This window comes from Saccopteryx leptura, chromosome 3, assembly GCF_036850995.1.
Source record: "Saccopteryx leptura isolate mSacLep1 chromosome 3, mSacLep1_pri_phased_curated, whole genome shotgun sequence".
NCBI lineage: Eukaryota > Metazoa > Chordata > Mammalia > Chiroptera > Emballonuridae > Saccopteryx > Saccopteryx leptura.
Genome location: NC_089505.1, coordinates 314,036,974 through 314,057,253, shown reverse-complemented (window position 1 = coordinate 314,057,253; position 20,280 = coordinate 314,036,974). Strand labels below are relative to the sequence as shown.

At 39.7% G+C, this 20,280-nt stretch overlaps 1 protein-coding gene across 6 annotated transcripts in view; it reads left to right on the top strand.

Annotated features, from left to right (window-relative positions):
• CHD7 (chromodomain helicase DNA binding protein 7) overlaps window positions 1–20,280 on the top strand; it is a 204,129-nt gene that overhangs the window by 102,651 nt on the left and 81,198 nt on the right. For 5 of the 6 annotated variants that reach the window (XM_066378998.1, XM_066378993.1, XM_066378992.1 and 2 more), the window contains one exon: window positions 14,861–15,291. In XM_066378998.1, coding sequence (XP_066235095.1) covers window positions 14,903–15,291 — 389 coding nt within the window. In that variant the 5' untranslated portion in view covers window positions 14,861–14,902. Of the gene's footprint in view, window positions 1–12,068; window positions 12,106–14,860; window positions 15,292–20,280 lie in introns of those variants that run through there. The other variant, XM_066378997.1, reaches the window with a different exon arrangement.

Genomic DNA, 20,280 nt, shown 5'->3' with positions numbered 1-20,280 from the left:
TACGAAGATGGATTTTGGTGGAGAAATCAGGAATGTTTTAGAAAGCATTATGTTTGAGATGCCTATTGGCCCTTGCCAGTGGATATATTAAATAGACAGTTGGATAGAGAAGTACAGAGCTCAAGGAGGTGATCTGGCCTCAATACAGAGCTTTGGGAATCGCAGCCTATAGGTAGTATTTAGGGCAATGGCATCTGATGAGGAAGGAAGCATAGGCAGAGCTGAGAGCCAAACATGAAGGCTCGAAGCATCTCAGAAGTGACAGGGAGAAGTGATGAGGAACCAGTAACAAAAGAGCCTACAGGTAGCAGGTGAGAGGGCTGTCCTGGAAGTACTGTGAAGAAGCTGGGGGTGAACAGCTAGGCCTGATCCTGCTGGCAGGCCAGGGTCAGTGGGAGGGAGAGAGCAGCCATCGGAGGTCACTGTCATCAGAGAGCGGTTTCTACAGAATATTAGTGTGGTTAGAACAAATTCAAGAGCGAGTGGAAGGAGGAGGACAGCAAATACTGTCACTCTTGAGGATTCCTCTCTAAAGGGAGCAAAAGAAAGGTGGCGAGAGCTGGAGGAAGATGTGGGGTCCAGAAAGCCTCCATAAGTATTTGAAAAAGAGTGAGGGTGGAAAGATACACCCTGTAAGAGAAGAGAACTGCGGAAAAGCAGGAAGCACATCAGAAAGTAGATTGGTAGATAAATGTGGAGTGTATGGTTATTTAAATCATTTCATGGGGTAGACTTCTTTTAGATGACTATTTTCAAGAGCGTTGCTGCAAGGGTGTCATGTGTTGGGGGTGATTTGAAGCCAGTGTAGGGTGCACCTCGGCTGGTGCTTCTGGCTTTCGAAGCTCACGGCACTCTGGTGATTGCCACTGCTGGCCACATTCTCAGCTGTGCACTGAGGAATTCGGGTCCCTGAAAACTCCCTGTCCCTGTGTCCCTGAATTCAGCACTGTCTGTCTCTGAAAGTCTCAGCAGACCTTCCCTGGCTTGGCTGAGACTATCCCTGTGCAGTGGCTCTTGTGTGTGATTTCTCATGGGGGGGGGGGGGGGGGGGGGAGGCCTTTAAAAAAAAAATCTCTAATTCTTGCCCTGTCCCTGTCTCTTCTCTGTAGTTGATTTGGTATGGATCTGTGACTTCAGAGGTTCCCAGATATGATATATGGACATTTGTTAGGTATATGAAATGAGATTATGTATTATTGGAATACTGTTCTGAAATTTTTCCTTTTTTATGGGGAAAGTAAATTGTGTATTTTAAGATTTTGTTGTACCAATTCTGGTATTTCTTACTTAGTTTGAGGTTTCTACTATGGATTTTTTGATCAATTTTATTTATTTATTTTTTTATGTTTATCTGAGAAACTTCCTTAATATTTCCCTCTGAAGTTATGTTCACTTCTCTACTTCACCTTACAAACACTCATTTCTTTCGGAGCATGCAGGGTAGTTATCATTTGAGCCGTACTGCAGCCAGATTTTAGCAGTAGAGACCAAGTCTTAGGGTTAGGAGGGAATTGTCAATCAGTTTACCCAACTTGATCTCACAGATGAGGAAGTTAGGGAATCTTCAGATGCTTGTTTTCCCACCTGATTTTTAAAGTATCCATAGAGTAAATAAATGGTCAGAAACGGACCCTAACAGTTACTCCTCTAGTCTGTCCTATTATCTCCTTTTGAGAACTTACCTGAAAAAATCCACCGGCACCTAGAGGAACGCACCCAGGTAAGCACCTGGTGCTCTCTACCTAATGCTGGTGGAGGCTGCACTCACATAGCCCTGAGCCCTCTGGGCCACGGCAGCTGTGTGCCTGTCCCTATCCCTGTTCCTTTGGTCCTTCTGGTCGAAGGTAAATCTGTTCTGAGCGTTGTTTCCTGTTTGCCAGTTGTCCTTGGGGATGATGGTGGTAACGTACAAAAACTTGTCAGATTGTTCCCGAGATAATTTCTATTTATATTTCTGATTGTGCTCTAGTAGAAGCTGAAGAGAATGTTTAGATTCTTGAATTTGAGAAGTGGTTAGTGTTGGATGTTAGTTGATTATTGAACTTTGCAACTATAGAGCTTATTATCCTAATATTTTGGATGATGTTAAACTATGAAAAAAGCTCCACTTCTTTGCTGATGTCCAGACATAAATTTTGATAAAACATACCATCTTATTGCAAATTACATTAATCCCATCTAAATTGTGTTTTAAAAGAGAATATCGGAATATAAATATTTATTTTAGGCACAAATGATGATATTTTGTCAAGTCATCTGCAGTTACACATTTTTACAATATATGCATGTTTAATGTAAATAAATTAAAACAGAAATTAATTACTCAAATATAAATGATTACATAATAGCATCTTTGTAGCAGTTTCAATTTGTTCAAATATTTTTAAATAGATACAAGTATCTAAGATCTATAAAGAAGGTGCTGAATGGCTGTTGACATTAAGGCACAAGGTAAATCACACAGCAGTTTAAACTAAAATAGTTTAGTTCAGAGGGTACTGCTGTTTTATAACCATATTTAAAAATCTGTTCCTCTCACTCCCTCAAACTGAGTTCAGGGATATAATGGATCCCATTATAGGTAAAAGGTCTGTGACTCAGCCATTGAGCTACTCAAACTCTTGGCTGTTTTAATTGCCACCATTAAAGGTTTAGTACTTTTATCTCATAAAAATAGATATCATTGATGTAAAATGTGTGCCTGTTGAAGATACATTTTTACCTCTGCCCTGATCGTTAGCTAATCATCCATTTTGTTTGAAGTTAGTTAGGTTTTATGCAGCTGGGAACTTGACATAGATCACAAAATTATTCAGATTTTAGTAAGGCAATTAAGAAAAATTTTCACGAAGGAATAAGAGTAATATCTAGCTATAATATCTTCCAAAAAGAAACTTACTTTGTTTTGGTTTACATTTTGACCACATTTAAGTGATGGAAGGATGGTGGGTGGACTTCTACCAAACTCATTCTTGAGGGCAAGAGAATAATAATAATATTTCTCTGAGTCTAATGCTGTGACTTCAACAATTCAAAGGAAATATAGGGATCACTTTTTGTCTCTACATGACACATATGTGTAAACTTAAGCATGGTAATCAGCAGCATTTATCTGCCTATATTCTCAAAGGGGAAAATGCCAAGGTGTGAAGGAAACTCCAAGAACACTTTGTTCTGGGCTTTTCCCTTCAAGCATGCTTGCTAGGCACAGTCATTCATTGTTCATATGGCTGCATGTAACAAGGTAAAATGTCTCCAGTAGAGGTCTAAAGTGATTTCAAGAAAGTTGAACTTCTTAACCCCTAGGAATACATTCATTTCTCCACATAGTATAAATACAACAGCAAATAATTGGTGGGGCAGTTCCTTAAGTTTTGTCTGTTCTATGGTTGTAATTGTGGAATTATAATATATTTAGATAAGAGAAGAAAATCTGACTGTAAAGGGGACTCAAATCTGAAACAGTTTTAAAGCTAAAACCTACTACACAAAGCATTTGTGAGCTAATATATATAAGCAGGCTTCTATTTGTGCCCAGCTGTGTAGATTCAATTATAATAATTTTCTCAGTTGCATAACATTGCTGTTTGTTTATTACTGTGTTATTAGTCAGTGAATGAACCTCCCTCTTTTTGACCCTTCAGCAGTGTTTATAAAATGCTTAATTGCTTTGGTATCTTCTGTTTTGTGTGTGATTCCAGCTGGTAGGAGTCATGGGGACACCATCCCCTTTAAGAGTTAAATGGACTGTTTCTGATGTGCAATAGACTTTCTTTTAAAATAAGTATCAGGAGCCTTTAATATTGTTTATAGGGCAGTTTCTTATGTTTTTTTCTTGAAAGTGAAGTTATTTTCTTTTTAAAACCCCCTTTCTGATGGTTTGAGTGGCAGTTAACTAACAATGCCAGGCAGCAGCTTTCCCACGGTGGCCACACCCTTTATTGCACTTGGCCCCTTCATGTCTGGGTGGGTTCCACCTCTGTCCAGCGGTTCCCCTGCACCAGCTCTCTTTGCCATCACAGCTCCCTCCTGCGGGAGGGCTTCAGCAGGCGTGCACGAGCTCCAGCGATCAGGCACGTGGGCGGGATGGTGGAGACGGGGGTGCTGCAGAGAGGCTGCCTGGGTTGCATCCTGACTCTTCTCAGAACTAGGTGTTGGTGGCTTTGGGCACATTTCCTAACCTCTTTGTGTGCCTTAGTTTTCCCATTTATAAAACAGATAATTTCAGAAGTTGGTTGTGAACCTAAAACAGGGCTTGTCACAAAACTGCTCATTGTTACCAGCAGCAGCAGCACTACTGCACAGGTCCAGGGAGATGCTGCTGAGCGGTCTGTCTTTATGTGGAAGGACACACGTCTAGCATGGACAGGGGGGCTCCTGGGTGGTAAGAAAAGACTGAAAAAATTTCACATGACAGTTGCAGAGGACGGTGACGGGTGTTAGTTGTTTATTGTTGCAAAACAAATTCCGTGGTCTAAAACAATATCCCTTTCTTATCTCCCAGTTTCTGCAAGTCAGGGTTTGAGCACAGCTTAGCAGGGGCCTCCGTCCAGTGTCTCACCAGTTATGGTCAGGTCTGTCAGGACTGCGTTCTCATCTGGAGTTCTGACTGGGGAAGAGTCTGCTTCCAAGTCCATTCAGGTTGTTGACAGAGTTTGTCTCCTGCTTCTGTGTGACTGGGGCTTCAATTCTTGCTAGCTGTCACCTTGCCCTCTGCTCTTCAAGGCGACTTGCAGTTCCTCACTGTGGTGGGCTTCCTCTGTATTCACTTGCTTCTTTCAAGTCAGCAACTGAGAGTCTCCAACCCTCCTGGAGGGCCCTCCCACTTTACACACCGTCCCTGATGGAGTCAGTCTGCTGCCCAGGGTAATCTCCCCTTTGAGCAACTCAAACCAGTGGATTTGAACCTTATTGTATCTGTGAAGTTCTCTTACCTTTGCCATGTGCTGTTGCCAAGCCAACTGTTCCCCGCAGTCAGGAGGAGGGGAAAACATGAGGCCACCTTAGAACTCTACCTCCTACAAGATATTGGTGAGTTTTTATAGGACCAAAGTAGTCATTAAGCATTTATTGCTAACTCAATTTGTTAAAATCACACTCTCTGAATCCTGGAGAACTTGCCTGGCGTGTGTAAATTAGGTTTATCATTAAGCTCCTAAAAATGGACTTTTTCCACCCTCAAAGATAGTTCCTGTTTCTACACAAACCCCTGCGGTTGTTCAGTGTTAGATAAAGACATACCTTCCTTTAAGTCCTTTGAAGTTTGACTTTTTCAATTCATAGCAATAGCATAGTAAGTTGCTTTTAATATTGACCTTTATAGGGTAGCAGAAACCTAATTGCAAACAGAGCCAAACTCCATACCTTTCACCTTTCCAGTTTAGAGATCAAACATACTATTGGGTAACCAGTGATAGTAAAATACATTATAAGTCTACAGCAAAGAATTTTTGAATTGAACTTAACTTTTTAGTATTTAGTTTAAGTTTGGTCTTCGTCTTGACTGTCATTGAATAGGTTCTACTTATGCAAAATGTTTTGGCCAGCCCAGAAGAAATGTTGTCTTGTGTTTTGCTGAGTCTGGTTCCTAGTAAGCCGGATAATTTCAGGTCTAAATGGTTGTTGCCAAATTCAAGCCTCCATATATGTCTTCAAGAACAATATGGGTCTAAGAGCTAACTTGAAATTAGCAAGACAAGTACCTGTGAACTGTGAGTTGGGCCTATAGATTCTCATTCACTGATATTTATTGAGTCGAGCCAACTAAGGGAACTTCTGTATTTCCCCATGTATAAGACACACCTTAATTTTGGGGCTTGAAATTTGAAAAAAAAAAAGTATTACATAAAGTTATTGAACTCATTTTATTCATCATAAAATTCATACAGCTCCCATCACTGTCAAAACTCCCATCCATTAGCTTGTCCTCATCTGTGTCTGATGACAAGTCACTGTTTTCATATATTGCCTCATCCTCAGTTCCATCTATGGCCTTTGAAATGCCACACTTCTACAACCACTGTATAAGACACACCCAGATTTTAGACCCCAAATTCTTTTGGGGAAAAATGCATCTTATACATGGGGAAGTATAGTACGTGCATGAAGGTGAAGATAAGAACGAAGAAAGAGGGAGGAGAGAGATAGTAAAATTGACTTTGTTAAGGACCCTGAGCATATTCATTATTTTTTAAGATTTTTACTCCTAGAAGGTAGTGTTTGGTAAAACTTGCAGCAGTTGACGTACTGTGTTAAGGCACTAAGATTTAAGAATAAGTGAGTTCTCAGACTCCTCTCATGGGTGCATATCTTGGTTTGCTTGTTGTAAATCAGAGACACCATGATGCCCATGTTTCCCGCTCTATTCGGGGGGGGGGGGTGCTGTTGAAAGAGAATGGGTGTCGTCTCTAAGCAGGTCTGCTCTGTACCAGGGACTACCCTCTGCTTGTGGCCCAGGACACAATGAAGAGTCCCTCGTCATTACTACTACAGTAGGCTTTGAATTGTATCAAATTTGTAGTTGTTTCTGTCCCTCCCCTGCCCAAAGTAGTGGTAAGGCCTATTGGCCCCTCTACATTTTCCCCCCCTAATTAAAAGTACTTCAAGAAATGATTCTCAAGTTTAGCAACACAGTCTATTTACCTGCATACACCTTTTGGAAAACTAACACATGTAAAAACATAATCAAGTCTTATATTAACAATTACGATAACCTTTCCAAGCATTTATGAAGCAATGGAGATACATCAAAAGTATGTTTGGTGTAACATTGGTTCAGTTGTATGCCCTGAGCATGTGTGCGTGTAAACACAGTATTTCAGTGACGTCCTTACATGCAGGCCTGCTGCTTCACCTGGTGCTTTTCCTAAGAAGTAGAATGATCTGTTACCAAACTGGAGAGGAGAATTGACTCTTTTAGATTCCTTGAAATATAGTAGATTAGAGATTATATATATATGCTGTTTCTTTTTTAAAGTTGGTTTTGGGGGAATTTTCCAGAGAGAGCAGATGGAGGGTTACCTTTTTCCTTTTTCTGGTTCTGGAACGCTCAGGTCAGGTCCTGGCTCAAAGCAGGCTGATTGAACTGACTTCATCTTCTATCAACAGGGTGACTTTAAAATCCAAACTGGATAATGTCTGTTAGCTGCAAAGTACAGTATGCATTTCAGTTCTTAACCACATTTTTATCTTTGGGGAAAAAAGTGATTCTCTACAGCTTTAGTTTGAAAGTAAACTAGAATTCTCTCCTGACCCTTTGAAGGCAAAAAATTTCAAATTTATTTTAAATTAAAATTTAATTAGTGTGTTAGGGTCTTAAAACTAAGACCTTTATGGTTTTGGGGAAAGGTAGCCCATGGCTCCCCAGGCTTGTGCTGTGGCAAGAACAGGGCTTGGAGACCACCCGCTGCCCCCTCCACAGCCGTGGGCCCGCAGTCACCTTCCCACTGGCTTTGTAGCCACATCCAGGTTAGAATTCAGGTTTGCCATTTTCTAGCTGTATAACTTTGGGTCAGTTCATCTTCAAGTGTCATTTATAAAAGAGCAATTCTATCACCACTCACCAACCTCGTGAGATTATTATAGGGAGCTTGGAGAAGAGGTAGGTAAGATCCTTAGCAGAGCACAGGGCACATTCAGTATGGTGGCCCAGGATGGCTGCAGGACAGCCCAGCTCCTGTGTTGTCTCTTCCTGAACACCGGCTGCACCTGTACCCTTGGCCCCGTCGCCCTGAGTGGGGCCAAGCTGGAGGCAGTCTTGCGGGTCCCACAGCACGGGTATGACAGCCTGGTCAGCACAGAGAGCAGGCCCACTTGGGCTTTCTCAGGGACCGCGGCACAGTGTGTCACACGTTAACAATGCTATCTGTGACAGTGCTACAGTAGGGTTTCAGTCCTAAATAACCTAGAAGATGGTCAGTTTTTTATATATGATGTGAAGCTTTAATATTAAATTTAATGTAACCACTTCATTCATTACTTTGGACTCTAATAATTCAAAATGTGTTTGTAATTTAGATGTCATAAAAGCAGCTCATGTTCATGTGTAGCTGTTGACGATTTCGTTCGAATGGCAGATCTATTCTAAGGACAGCTTAAAAACATAAGCCGAAAGTCAGAGGTTCAAAAATGCCTTCAGATGATTTTTAAATGAGATATTTCATCAATAATTTTAAAATAATTTTAATTCTGAATTTAATGATTCTGAGTTACAGGCAGAGATAAATTTATTACACTATAATATTTCAACATTTACTTTATTTAACTTGGTAATTATCTTGGCTGTGTATATAACAGAAATTATATGTCATCTTTATATGATTATTCTAATATTTCTATTTTATTCCTACCAGTGACTAAATTGCACATAAAAGAAACTGCCAATTCAGTAAGCTAAGTGCAATTTATATAACGTTACATTTGTCTGTAGAGTCATATGCTGTCTTGTAAAACATTTGATAACACACACAGACAAACACACACACACACCGTAACCACCCATCACCCCAGGAGCAGGTGGCTTTGCCCAGCTTTAGCTTGTATCAGTAAAGTATATTTTGAAGAACACTAGGACACTTTATTCAAGATAGTCTTGGAAAAATGGGATGCTGCAGTGAAATACCTCAGAACGCTGCCATCTCCCCTTGGAGTGTAGGATAGACTTGGGAAGTTTTGTAGTATAGAACACTGTATGATTTTGCTCAGCCCAGAAGTCTCTAAACTGATGTGACCCAAGTCTTCTTTCCATGTAACAGCTTTTAATGTCCTAAGCTTAAAAATATTGTTCTATACATTTTACCTTCTTAATTAATTTATATGACAAACAGTCCCAATATTGTTCATTTGTTTATTTGGTTCATAAATGTACTCATTCAACAATTTTTCCTAGAAATTATTAAGAATGAGCTGAATAAAACTAATATAAAAGGTTTGAACTTGAGACCCTGACTCTAATACCAAATTTAGCCAAGCAGAAAATCTTACAATCCTTGAATGTATTCTTAAGAATGTTTTCACACTTATGTTATTCAAAGAATCAAAGTTAAAAATTATTTTAGTTGACTATTTAAACTAATACTTGCTCATTTTGATCTGTTCCTTCGCCAAGAAGGTTTCAAAGGCTTGCTTGTAATGGCATTTTTATGCCTTCAGTAACCCAATCTTAGGCATGATTTACTGAAGTCTGGGTCCGTGGAGGAAGTGACCCCGGGCCAGCACCTTGCTGGCATTTCCCAGGGAGCCTCTCCTCAGTGCTGCCTGGGTCAGGTGCTCTGCTCCCCCTGGCAGCTCCTGGCTGCCTTGATTACTGTTATATCCTCAAATATTTGTTGAATGAGTAAATGAATTGGACACCAAATTTTGAGTGCATCTTCTTTTCATCAATGTCATGACAAGACAAGGGCGTTAGACTCTCCATAGGTCTTACTGAGCCCTTGCTAAATGCGGTTTTGAACACTTGTTCACCCTTTGGCTGAAGATTGAGCTTCAGTCTTTATACTGGAATTTCTTTTTCTTTTTTTTAAATATTTATTTATTCAATTTTAGAGAAAGGAGAGAGAAAGAGAGAAGGGGGGAGGAGCAGGAAGTATCAACTCACATATGTGCCTTGACCAGGCAAGCCCGGGGTTTCAAACCGGCGACCTCAGCATTCCAGGTCGACGCTTTATCTACTGTGCTACCACAGGTCAGAATGGAATTTCTTTTTAAAAGTTTGTCGAGGGATCAAGAACCTGGGAAGTATTGGAAAAATAAGAGTGAAGAAGGTCAGTAATAGAAATGTGTCTCCAAGGCCATTAAAAAAAGTAAGTTTTTATCTTAAATGAGTACTTAATATTTCTGATTTTACAAATCATTTAAATCATAGTGTGTTTTAAGCGTGTATTTGTTGTTCCTTGGGTCTTAATCAGTTGGCCACTTCTCCGTCATAATCTTGGAGTCTCCAAGAGGCCCAATGCCTCCTCTTAATTTAGTTTGCGGGGAAATGTGTCTCCCGAAAGGACCATGTTACTCTTGTCCAGTTGGTAATATTTTTTTTTAATCATAAATTAGTATTTTGATTTTAGACTTCTTTGTATCACTCAGTAAGCAGAGTGTCCATGTGTGTCCTGTATCGTAAAATGTCAGTTTGTAGAGATTGTACATGTGGGAAACATTGCACCCTGTTAATATTATATTGCTCACTCATATTACTTGACATCGCTAACAGGTTTGAGGCTTCAAGAATATAATGAAGGAACAATATGAGTAAATAAGATTAAATCAGAAAATACTGATGGAAGTTGGAGGAAAAGCACGCTTGAGATAGATGAAAAGTTTCTCCTTCCTTTTTTATGCTCCTGAGCACTTTGGACCCCCTTTGCTTAAGAGTAACAGAGGGATTGCCCTCGCTTCCCCACCACAGCTCAGCTCTCCTTTGGTTAAATTTGCATCCTATTTATACTGCTGTTTCATGTAAGATTTTCTGCATTTGTCTAATTTATATGTTCTGAAAAATGCAGTAAGGATACAAACAATTACCTTTAGTTTATGATTTTTTTTTTTTTTTGACAACACACAGCTTGGATCACTTTCATTTATACTGTAAATATCAGTCATTCTCTTTTAGGTCCAAGAGTTCATGGCATAATCCTTCTATACCTATATTCCCTAACACTCCAACAGACATATGAATGTGTGATAGAAAATGTGTCAACCAGAAAGTCTTATAGGGTGTATTTAAAAATACCTTTGATATCTAACATTCTCCACATTTGCTCTAATAAATGAGCGGTTTTAGGAATGCCCTATATGGTAATATCAGATGTTAATGGCATTGATTATCTGTCAGGCAGTGGGAATTGATGGGAAAATGTGCTGTAAAATTAAATAGCATTAGAGAAGACTGCCGTGCGGGGAGGGGGCAGCAGGACACGCCGGCTTGGGAGCCTTCGTCAGGGTATTACTGTGAGCTCCAGGTTCTCCCCCACATGATTAAGGCAGGCCATCTGTTCTTTGTTAAATGTTTACAAAAACAGCTTTTCTCTAAAAGATTTAAGGAGATGTAGGTTTGGTAAACACTATCATATTTCTGAGCACCTTTTTCACCTGATTTCAAATAGTACCAAAATATAATTCTGCATTTCAAACAGGATTAGTAGTTTTTTGTATTCAATCTTTATGTTTTCTCCTCCTTATGAAAGATTAAGTTTTTAAAGGGATACTAATTTATGGCTTCATTTATTACAGAAAGGAGCAACTAAAATCATTTGTATGCTAAAGTGTGTAAATAAATCTTCAGCCCTTTTGTATTTGGTGTTATATGCTTTTTCTAATTCGTAAATGTGTACCAGGCATCTCTTATTAGAAGCCGGCACTTGGCTACTAGAGTCAGTACCATGCGGATTAAAGACAGGTGCACATACCTGGAATTAATTTGCCATTCTCAGCTTTAAGCATTGTTTACTGGTAGATTTCTTTTTTCTCTTTCCTTCCCTTTCCAGGAAAGATTTTTTCTTCCATTTCCTGAAAAATAGCTCGTCCCAAATAAATTTGATTTCTATGTCCCTTACAAATAATAACAATAATACAGCATTTTCCTTTTGAATTACATTAGAAAATAATATGTAACAATTAATTTGACTTTAGCTTAAATGTAAAAAAGCAGTTAACTCAAATAATTCCCAATAATCCCCAATAATTCTCAGGTAATGATAATTTGAACAGTGCCTCGGTTGACTCTTACTAACCTTTTGAGTAGTACGAACATTCATGGACGTCCTCACTGAAAGGGTTAACAAAAACCTCACTACTCAAAGGGTTAGGAGTGTTTGTGAGGGACGGGTAGAGGGCAGGGGTAACTTTCCTCAGTGTCTGGTTAGCTGCGCGGTCCCTGTAGGGAACCATCCATGTGCTCTTCTCAGACTTGTGCCCTGTTTCTCTCTCTTCTCATAGATCCTCACTCTTTGAGGTTCACTGACTCTCCAGTGTTATTAAGAAAGGGCACTTTGTATTTTAAATTCTCCTAATGCCATAGGATTTTGGAAAGGACTTTGGAAATCATCTAACCCAAATCCTTCATTTTGCAGTTGAAGAGAATGAACCCCAGGTGGAGTGCAGTGATTCCCCCAGGTAAAACAGCTAATGGCAGTGCTTGGATTAGAATCTGTATCTCTTGCCTCACCATTCTGGGCTGCTTCTCCTACACTTGTGCTGATGAAGAATTGGATGTAGGTTTCTTTAGTAACCATGGTAGGTTTTAATGAAAACAGTGTAACTACTTCCTTCTCAGGCAGTGAGTTTTTAAAAAAGGTTTTTGGGTCACCAAACACTTTCGAAATCAAATGAAACCTGTGGAGCCTTTCCCAGGACACCTATGTATAAGATTTCAGAAGATTGAACAGCGTGTAGATTTAGGAAACTTCGTCTCAAATCTCGTTCTGTTCCCTGCTGTGTGGCCTTGGGTGGTCATGTAACCTGTTCAAGCTTTCCTTCCTTTCTGAAAGATGGGGGGAAATGATCACATTTTTCTTGAGATTCAGCTGAACTTACTCTGAAAGCACCCAGCTTAGTACATAAAATAGATGCTCAATAAGAGTTAGCTGTATTGGAATCTAATTTATAGTTCTTACTGATGGTAAGCCGTAGTTTCTGAGTTACTCTCGTTCTCTGCAGACCTGGACCTGGGCTCTCTCGCCTTCTCCCTTTGGAGGGGCTGTGGTGAGGGGTGTGGGCTCTGTGGCCATCAGCTTGGATACCATTCTTAGTTCTGTCAGTTATGTCTGTGATCCTTACTGCATCTTAGAGTGACTGCATACTTAGGTCTAGGGCTAATGTGGCGATTGCATGGTGTCAGGGGTGTGACGTACTTAGAACATGTTCAGGACATAGTGAGATTGTTCAGTAAACACTAGCAGCTTTTATTGTTGTTGCTGTCTATATTACAGTTACTATTAAGTGTCTGGAGAATATGTGAAGAAGGCAAATATTGAGGGACACTTGCAGGTGTACCATTTTCAAATATCTCATTAGAATATATATCAAGGTTCATGGAATGTCATAATTGACAGTGGAGATAGCACTCTGACCCTGCCCTGGTTTGCATTGTGAACTGCGAGGCTGAGTCACTGACTCTGATCTCAACTGACCACTGAGCTTCCTATCCCATTGTTGTTATTTTTTCTGGTGGGGGGGCACAGACAGGAAGGGAGAGAGATGAGAAGCATCAACTCATAGTTGTGGCACTTTAGTTGTTCATTGATTGCTTCTCATATGCACTGTGACTGGAGGGCTCCATCCGAGCCAGTGACCTTGGGCTTTAAGCCAGAAACTTTTGGGCTCAAGCCAGCAACCATGGGATCATGTTAATGATCCCCTGCTCAAGCCAATGACCCTGTGCTCAAGCTGGAGACGTTGAGGTTTCTAACCTGGGATCTCAGCATTCCAGGTCAATACTCTGTCCACTGCACCACCACCGGTCAAACTGTTGGTATTCTTTATAGTATTTCTGACCATCTCTGGGTGAACACCTAATGACTGTCATCTCCTACAAGACACAGTGAAATGACTATCTGGATTCTCTTCCCATCGCTAAAATTTGGAAATGTAAAGCAATTTATGGAAAACACTATCTGCATTTCATAGTAGCACAAGGAATCTAGCCAATTCAAAGCTATTAAGTTTGGGTGTATGCTTTTAATTTGACATTTTGATGTTTTTTAAATTAGAAATGACCTGTATTATGCAAGATTTATGTGTTCATACTTTGATTTCAAACTTCCACAGGACCTGGAACTTGAAGTGCTTACTTAGTACACTTGTTCTTTTTAAAAGTAGCTTAATTATGTATCTTTAATTTGACTTCCCATTCCTGCGTTGCGGAAAGAATTCTACATAATTCATTCTGAATGGTTTAGCTTTTGCTACCATTTTTTTTATATTTAAAAATATTTAAGTTTTTGAGTAATTTGAATGCCTTACACAATATAATCTTAAAACAAAACAAAGACAGTTATAAACCCTTAAACCTTATAAAGTTAATAAATTAAACATGAATAAACTTATTTTAAACATTAAAATAATTTGTATATTTAGTCAGGTTTTATCTTTTCTAACTTCACATCACAAGTTTAATATCAAAGACATTTCAAATTTAAGTTTCAGGATAACATGTATGAAATGGACACCAATAAAAAATATACTGTGTTAAAAGTGTAAATGTTATGAATAGGAGAAATGAGAAGTTAATTAAGATGGGAACATTTGAAAAAAATGTTGTAAAGACTTTGTAAGAGTTAAAATAAATGTAATATATAATTATTTAAGTTTAAATTTGGTCATTATTTTAGTAAAACTTAGCATTTATCAGCATACTTAAATTTATTCTTTTATAAAAACCTGCTAAAATAAAATATTTATTTATATTATACTTTCTTAACCAGGAAGTGACAAAATACAGCTCAAGGGTAGAATCCAACCACCTTATTTATCATTGATGGCTATTTTATAATAGTGACATATTTGAATACTGTAACTGCTTTTGCTACTATTTTGTCATTCATCATTTCCTATCCAGGCTGCTAAGGAAATGGACGTTAGTCTTTAGCCTAATGAGAATTATTTTCTTCTTGAACTACATTTTTTTTTACTGTATTACCAAGTTGCCCCCTTTCACTCTTTATTTAAAAGCTTTCTTGTTTAAAAAATAGGGGATTTTTTTTTTGGATGAGAGAAAATGATACATTTTACAACTGTATAGTATGGTAAAGTGTTTGGTACCTTGAGTATAGAGTAAGTTTTAGAAATATCAGCCTGTAACTTTCAGTTCCTTTCCATCACTACGAAGAACAACGATATACTAATTTCAATTCCTATTTGTGTTTCTCAGCGTTCTCCGTCGGAGCCCTTTCTAGAGAAACCAGTGCCGGATATGACTCAGGTTAGCGGGCCGAACACGCAGCTAGTGAAGAGTGAGGATTACCTGCCGTCCATAGAGCAGCAGCCCGCACAGAAGAAGAAGAAAAAGAAAAACAACCACATTGTTGCAGAGGATCCCAGTAAAAGTTTTGGTAAAGACGACTTCCCCGGTGGGGTTGATAACCAAGAACTGAATAGGAATTCACTAGATGGGTCTCAAGAAGAAAAAAAGAAAAAGAAAAGGCCGAAGGCAAAAAAAGATCCGAAGGAACTGAAAGAACCCAAGGAGAAAAAAGAGCCCAAGGAACCCAAGACCCCAAAAGCCCCTAAGATTCCCAAAGAGCCAAAGGAAAAGAAAGCAAAAACCGCCACGCCAAAACCCAAGTCCAGCAAAAAGTCAAGGTAGGCCACGCATGGAGACGCCCCCAGACCGTAGCTCAGAAGTGCGCAGCCGTGAGGAGGGCGGGCAGAGGGAGGGGGCAACGCTTCAGTTGTCCTTGTTTTCCTTGTCAAGTTTCTTTCTCTGATATCCAAACTCAAAGTTAAGATTTTTTAGGCATTCTGAAATTAAGGCTCCGTTATTACGAGCTATTGATTTGAATGAGAAATTTTAGACTTCACTGTATAACAATTACTATTTTAAAATGACTGTGTTGTATTTTGGTAAAAAATTTGTCATTTAACACACAGAACCCAGTTACCAGCACAATTATTTGTAAGTCTAGACGAACAACCTCATTGCCAGTGACAGTCCAAAACTGGGAATGAGGACTGTAGAAGCAAGACAGGTCACGCTGTTTCACTACACGTTCAGCCCCGATTCCCAAAGGCCGAGACAGTTAATGCTCTGCACTTGGAGTAAGGCTTCCAGGGGCCGGGTTGAAGTCCTGGGCAACACAGGAGAAATCAAATGGCAGTTATTCCGAAAATACCCCTTCAAGTATAGCATGAAGTTCAGGCTCTGGGAAGTAGCCCTCTCCCCTCCATGGTTCCCTTCCATACTTCCCCACCAGCTCTCTGACCCCCCAGAAGGCATATTTACTCAGTTAGAAAAGCTGAGAGGAGAAGACATTGAAGACTAATTTTTTTCATTTGTACTGAACATTTCTTACAACTGTTCTGAACCAGTTCCAAACATCTGAATCTATTTTTCAGAATATGGCTCATGTTAGAAAATATAGTTTCCAGATGGAAGTATGGTCAGACTTGGTTAATCTGAACCTGTTTGCAAACTCCATTAGAAAACAGGCTCCTTCCACCGCCTGCCCCCATGTGCACGCACATACATGCATGCTCTGTTCTGCCAGTGACGTGCCCAGTGTGAACTTTTGAGCTCAGTGGCCTGTAAACCTTCTCTTGCAGGTTTTTCCATGCTGCGTGTGCGGGCACACAAAGAGGGGATATGATTTCTGTGACTGTAGGTGCTGCAAAGTGAAAGAACAAACTTGGATATTCAGCCTTCTGCTGAAAATATCTAAACAACCCCAAATACATTATTCTATAATGTTTTGAATCACAGTCATTTAAAGGTCTTGGCCATCAGTACTTTTTATGGTGTCAAAATAACTGAATTATTCAATACCTCAATCTTATAGGCAGCTTAATAGTTGCATTTATTTATGAATGTTCTTGGTTGCCTCACTATGTGGTTTCTTCACTGAAAACCAGTATTGTTTTCTTATGAATATTCTTCTAGTCTTACAATCCATCATTAATTGTTTTTATTTATTTAAGAAATATTTCATTAAGTACTTGCTGTTTGTAGGTTCTGCATTAATTTTAGGGATCTGAGAAAGAGGACTTGGTTAAAATTTCAGTGTGACTTAGGAAGGGTTTTGAAAATATGAATTGGCTAAATCTAAGCATTGTGCTTTTGGTAGGAGAAAGCATGTGCTTATTTGGAGAAAGACATCAACGCAAAATCTAGGAAGAATGTATTTTTTTTTAAACCTAGTATGTAAAAGTCCTCTAAGAAAGTTTTGAGAGCTCAGAAAATACAGCACCAAGACTAGGTTTAGCCTCAAGATGTACTTACTGTCTTCAGTTTCTATCTTAATTTTTTGAACATATCACCTAATGGTAAAAATTGATAAGAAAGAAAAGAAAAGCTCACTAATTCATGGATCTGGTCATAAATTTCCAAGTAATATTCTTTCAACTTCTGAGTCTAATTAGAACTGTCCCTGTCTTTAAAAACGTACTTTAGCATACCCTAGGATACATTGGGGCAGATATTATAACAATGAAACGTGTTAACATTTTCCTAACAACTAAGCAACTCTTAGGAATTTGGGGCATCAAGTCCAATGAGTACCGGCCACCCCATGCCTCCTTGGTACAGGTACAGGTACAGGTACAGGTGCAGGTTTGTCTTCATCTACCACGGGAACCTTCAGCACAGGCCCCATCTGCGTGCTCTCAGCTGCCCATCCTGAAGTTTGAGCTGTCTGTGCAGAGTATGTTTTTGACATTGCTGAATCTGAGTAATGACTTTGCACTAGAGTCGCATACTTTTGGTAGGAGGAAGAGCATGCAATTATTTTCTCCAAGAACAAAGTCTAGTCATTTTTTCCCCCATTCTATTTTTTTCACTGTTTCAGTCAATGCCTCCTATAGGTCGTTCCCTAAGCAGTATGAAAATACTAGGGGAACACGTCTGTTGAGTGTGGAGATGTGCAAGTGCAAAGGGTGCTGATGTAACATGGCTCAGAGGCTTAGGAGGCCGTGTGGAGGGTCACCAAGAGAGTTTGCGGCACCTCTGTGGCCCTGGTGACTTAATCATTTGTAGGGCCCCTTGCTGATTTATGATGAATTGTGGTGAGGATATTCCTGAGAGGTTTTCTGTCATTGATAGGGATGCCTGTCCAAGAATATTGTAATGAAATAGGGATTTTCAGTAGATTAACAAACCAACCCATTACTTTGTTGAGCCACAGGATTTCTATTGGTCAGATGAATTGAGTATGTCAAATTGTGGGCTCATTGTTCTGCTAAGTCTGGAAAGGAAATAGCATCCTGAAGCAAGGATAAGTAGAATGCATACAACTACATGTAAATTCTGAATAGCATAGCAGAATAATTATGTAAATTGAATATGCAGTGATGAAGGTAATAGGGGGTTTGGGTTATGTTAGTACTGGCGTTGAATTGCCATAGCAGTCTGCTTTTAAGCACTGGAATACAGCAGTGGCAATTTTGTTTTGCAGAATGTTACATGATACCAGTTATTTCCATCCTTGAATAAGTTAACTTGATGAATTTGTTTATACAGAAAATAATTTTCCTACAGAGGGCTCAAATGGAGGGAATAAACAAGTGAAATGAAAAAGGCAGCGCAGAACTGCTCACATCTTTCCTGTTCAGGCCTGTGTGCCGTGTCGTTGGTGCACTTCCACAGACAAACCTGTTGTTCTCTGAGTGGTGGTGATGGAAGGGACCCACTGTCGGGCTGGCTATGCACTGTGTCTGAGCTTGTTTGGGGAGAGACACACAGGGAGAGAGCTTGTTCTGCGCTGTTCACTCACTTTCAGTGATAGAGGCCGTGAGAAAGGGTGGCTGTGTGCCTTTATGGTGTCCTCTTATTTCCTGTCGTCCTACCTCATTCCATAAAGTCGCCAGAGCTTGAATTTGTGGCCCATTCCCAGGGAACTGGCCTTTTTGGCAACCAGAATGTCATTACATCGCCTGTGCAGGAGAACCTCACAGATTTGCCCAGCAGCTGTTACATAGAATGGTAGCAAAGTAGAAAAAGGTGTTCAGCATTTCAGAAAAAGATGTTTAAAATCTTAGTGATGAGACAAATGGGCCATATTTCTCTTTTCTACTAGAAACATACTGTTTTTTTCCTCTTTGCCTTTTTTGTTAAATACCGGTATATATTTTTCTACCTGTTTTTTCTAGTGCTCTTCCCAGGTGTCCTTAAAGCTTCCAGATATTGGCAGTTAATATTGAAAATAAAATCTAAGACATTTGTGGGCTGAGGGGATGTCATTTTGCATATGGAGGATTCCTGGAGCTGAAATATGGGGGGTTGCATTCTTCTTTTCAATGCATGTTCTGTTGCGTGTGCACGGCCCTGTGAATGAGCAAGAATGTAGAGGAAGTGCTTCCTTTGAATGACTCTTAAAGGATTTAGGGGTCCATTCAGCGATATAAAGATTCTTTGAGTGTACATACAGAAGGGAACTTGGCCAGAGGTTGTGACTTGACTGTTGAAGCCTCAAATGAAGCCATGGAGACTCGCTTCTGCTGCAGCGACTAGGGACACAGTTTGGCCCTTGCTGTTTTCCACTCTCGCCCTTAAAGTTAGTCGAAAACTAAAATGTTATTTCTCAATTAAGATTGAAGACAGTTTATTTTAAACTGAAGAATACACCCACTGGCATTATTATTTTTTAAAAAAACATATTAAGTATCAAAAACATGTAAAGTATGCTTTTTGCAAACTGCCCTATCATTATCATTAATATTTATGTGGCACCTTTCTTCTGAGGAACCTGGCTTTTCAGATACTGTTTTCTCCGTGATGAGCTAAGAGAGTAGCAGCATTTTACCCAAGAAATATTTTTATTCAGCCAGCAAGCCCAATGGTGATATATTTTAGTAAACTAATGCATATTTTATAGTGTGCTCTTACATATGTAAAATTTCTTTGTAGAGATTAGACCCAAAAGAAAACCATTAAACTAGCTTTTCCAAGGAGGAGAAAAGCCCAGATTGTTAGATATTTCCCATCAGGTACATAGGTAATAAAGTAAATTAAACCCACAGTTTTTCTTCTTTTTAGTTTCTTGTTCTTTCTTTTACTCACATGCTATGATTTAGCCTTGACCCAAGACTTCAGATAATTGGAAAAACTGAATTAAGTGTTTTGGACACTGCCTGCAGAAGAGGCTATAAATTTGCTTAACATGTGGTCACAAGATGGACTTCTGAGCCATTTCAGTGTTGGAGAGGAACGAGGAAGAAACAGTGCCCATGGGTAGAGGTTGTGTGTCTGTGCCCACCAGCCTGCCCGCCCCGCCCCATCTCGGGTTCATTAAATACAAGCGCCAGGTCAGGGATGGGACTAGCTGCCCTCTTTTCTGCTGGTCTCAAAGGTTATCTTCTCTTTGACAAAGGGCCATCATTTCTTCCTTCAAAATAACTGCCTCAGTCTTTGCATTGTCACTGACAGGCCACATTGTAGCCCTTTGACCCTCTGATTTGTCTTAAATCAGCTGCATGAACAGGGAGGGAGAGTGGTTAGCTGCGGATTCTGGTATCTTTGACTTCATGTGGCTCAGTTTATACTCACTGGGGGAAGAGACTGCCTAACCGCATTGACCCCGAGCAGCGAGTTCTGCCAACTTGTGCGCTGTGCTCGGTGCTGAGTGGACTACACTGGGCCTG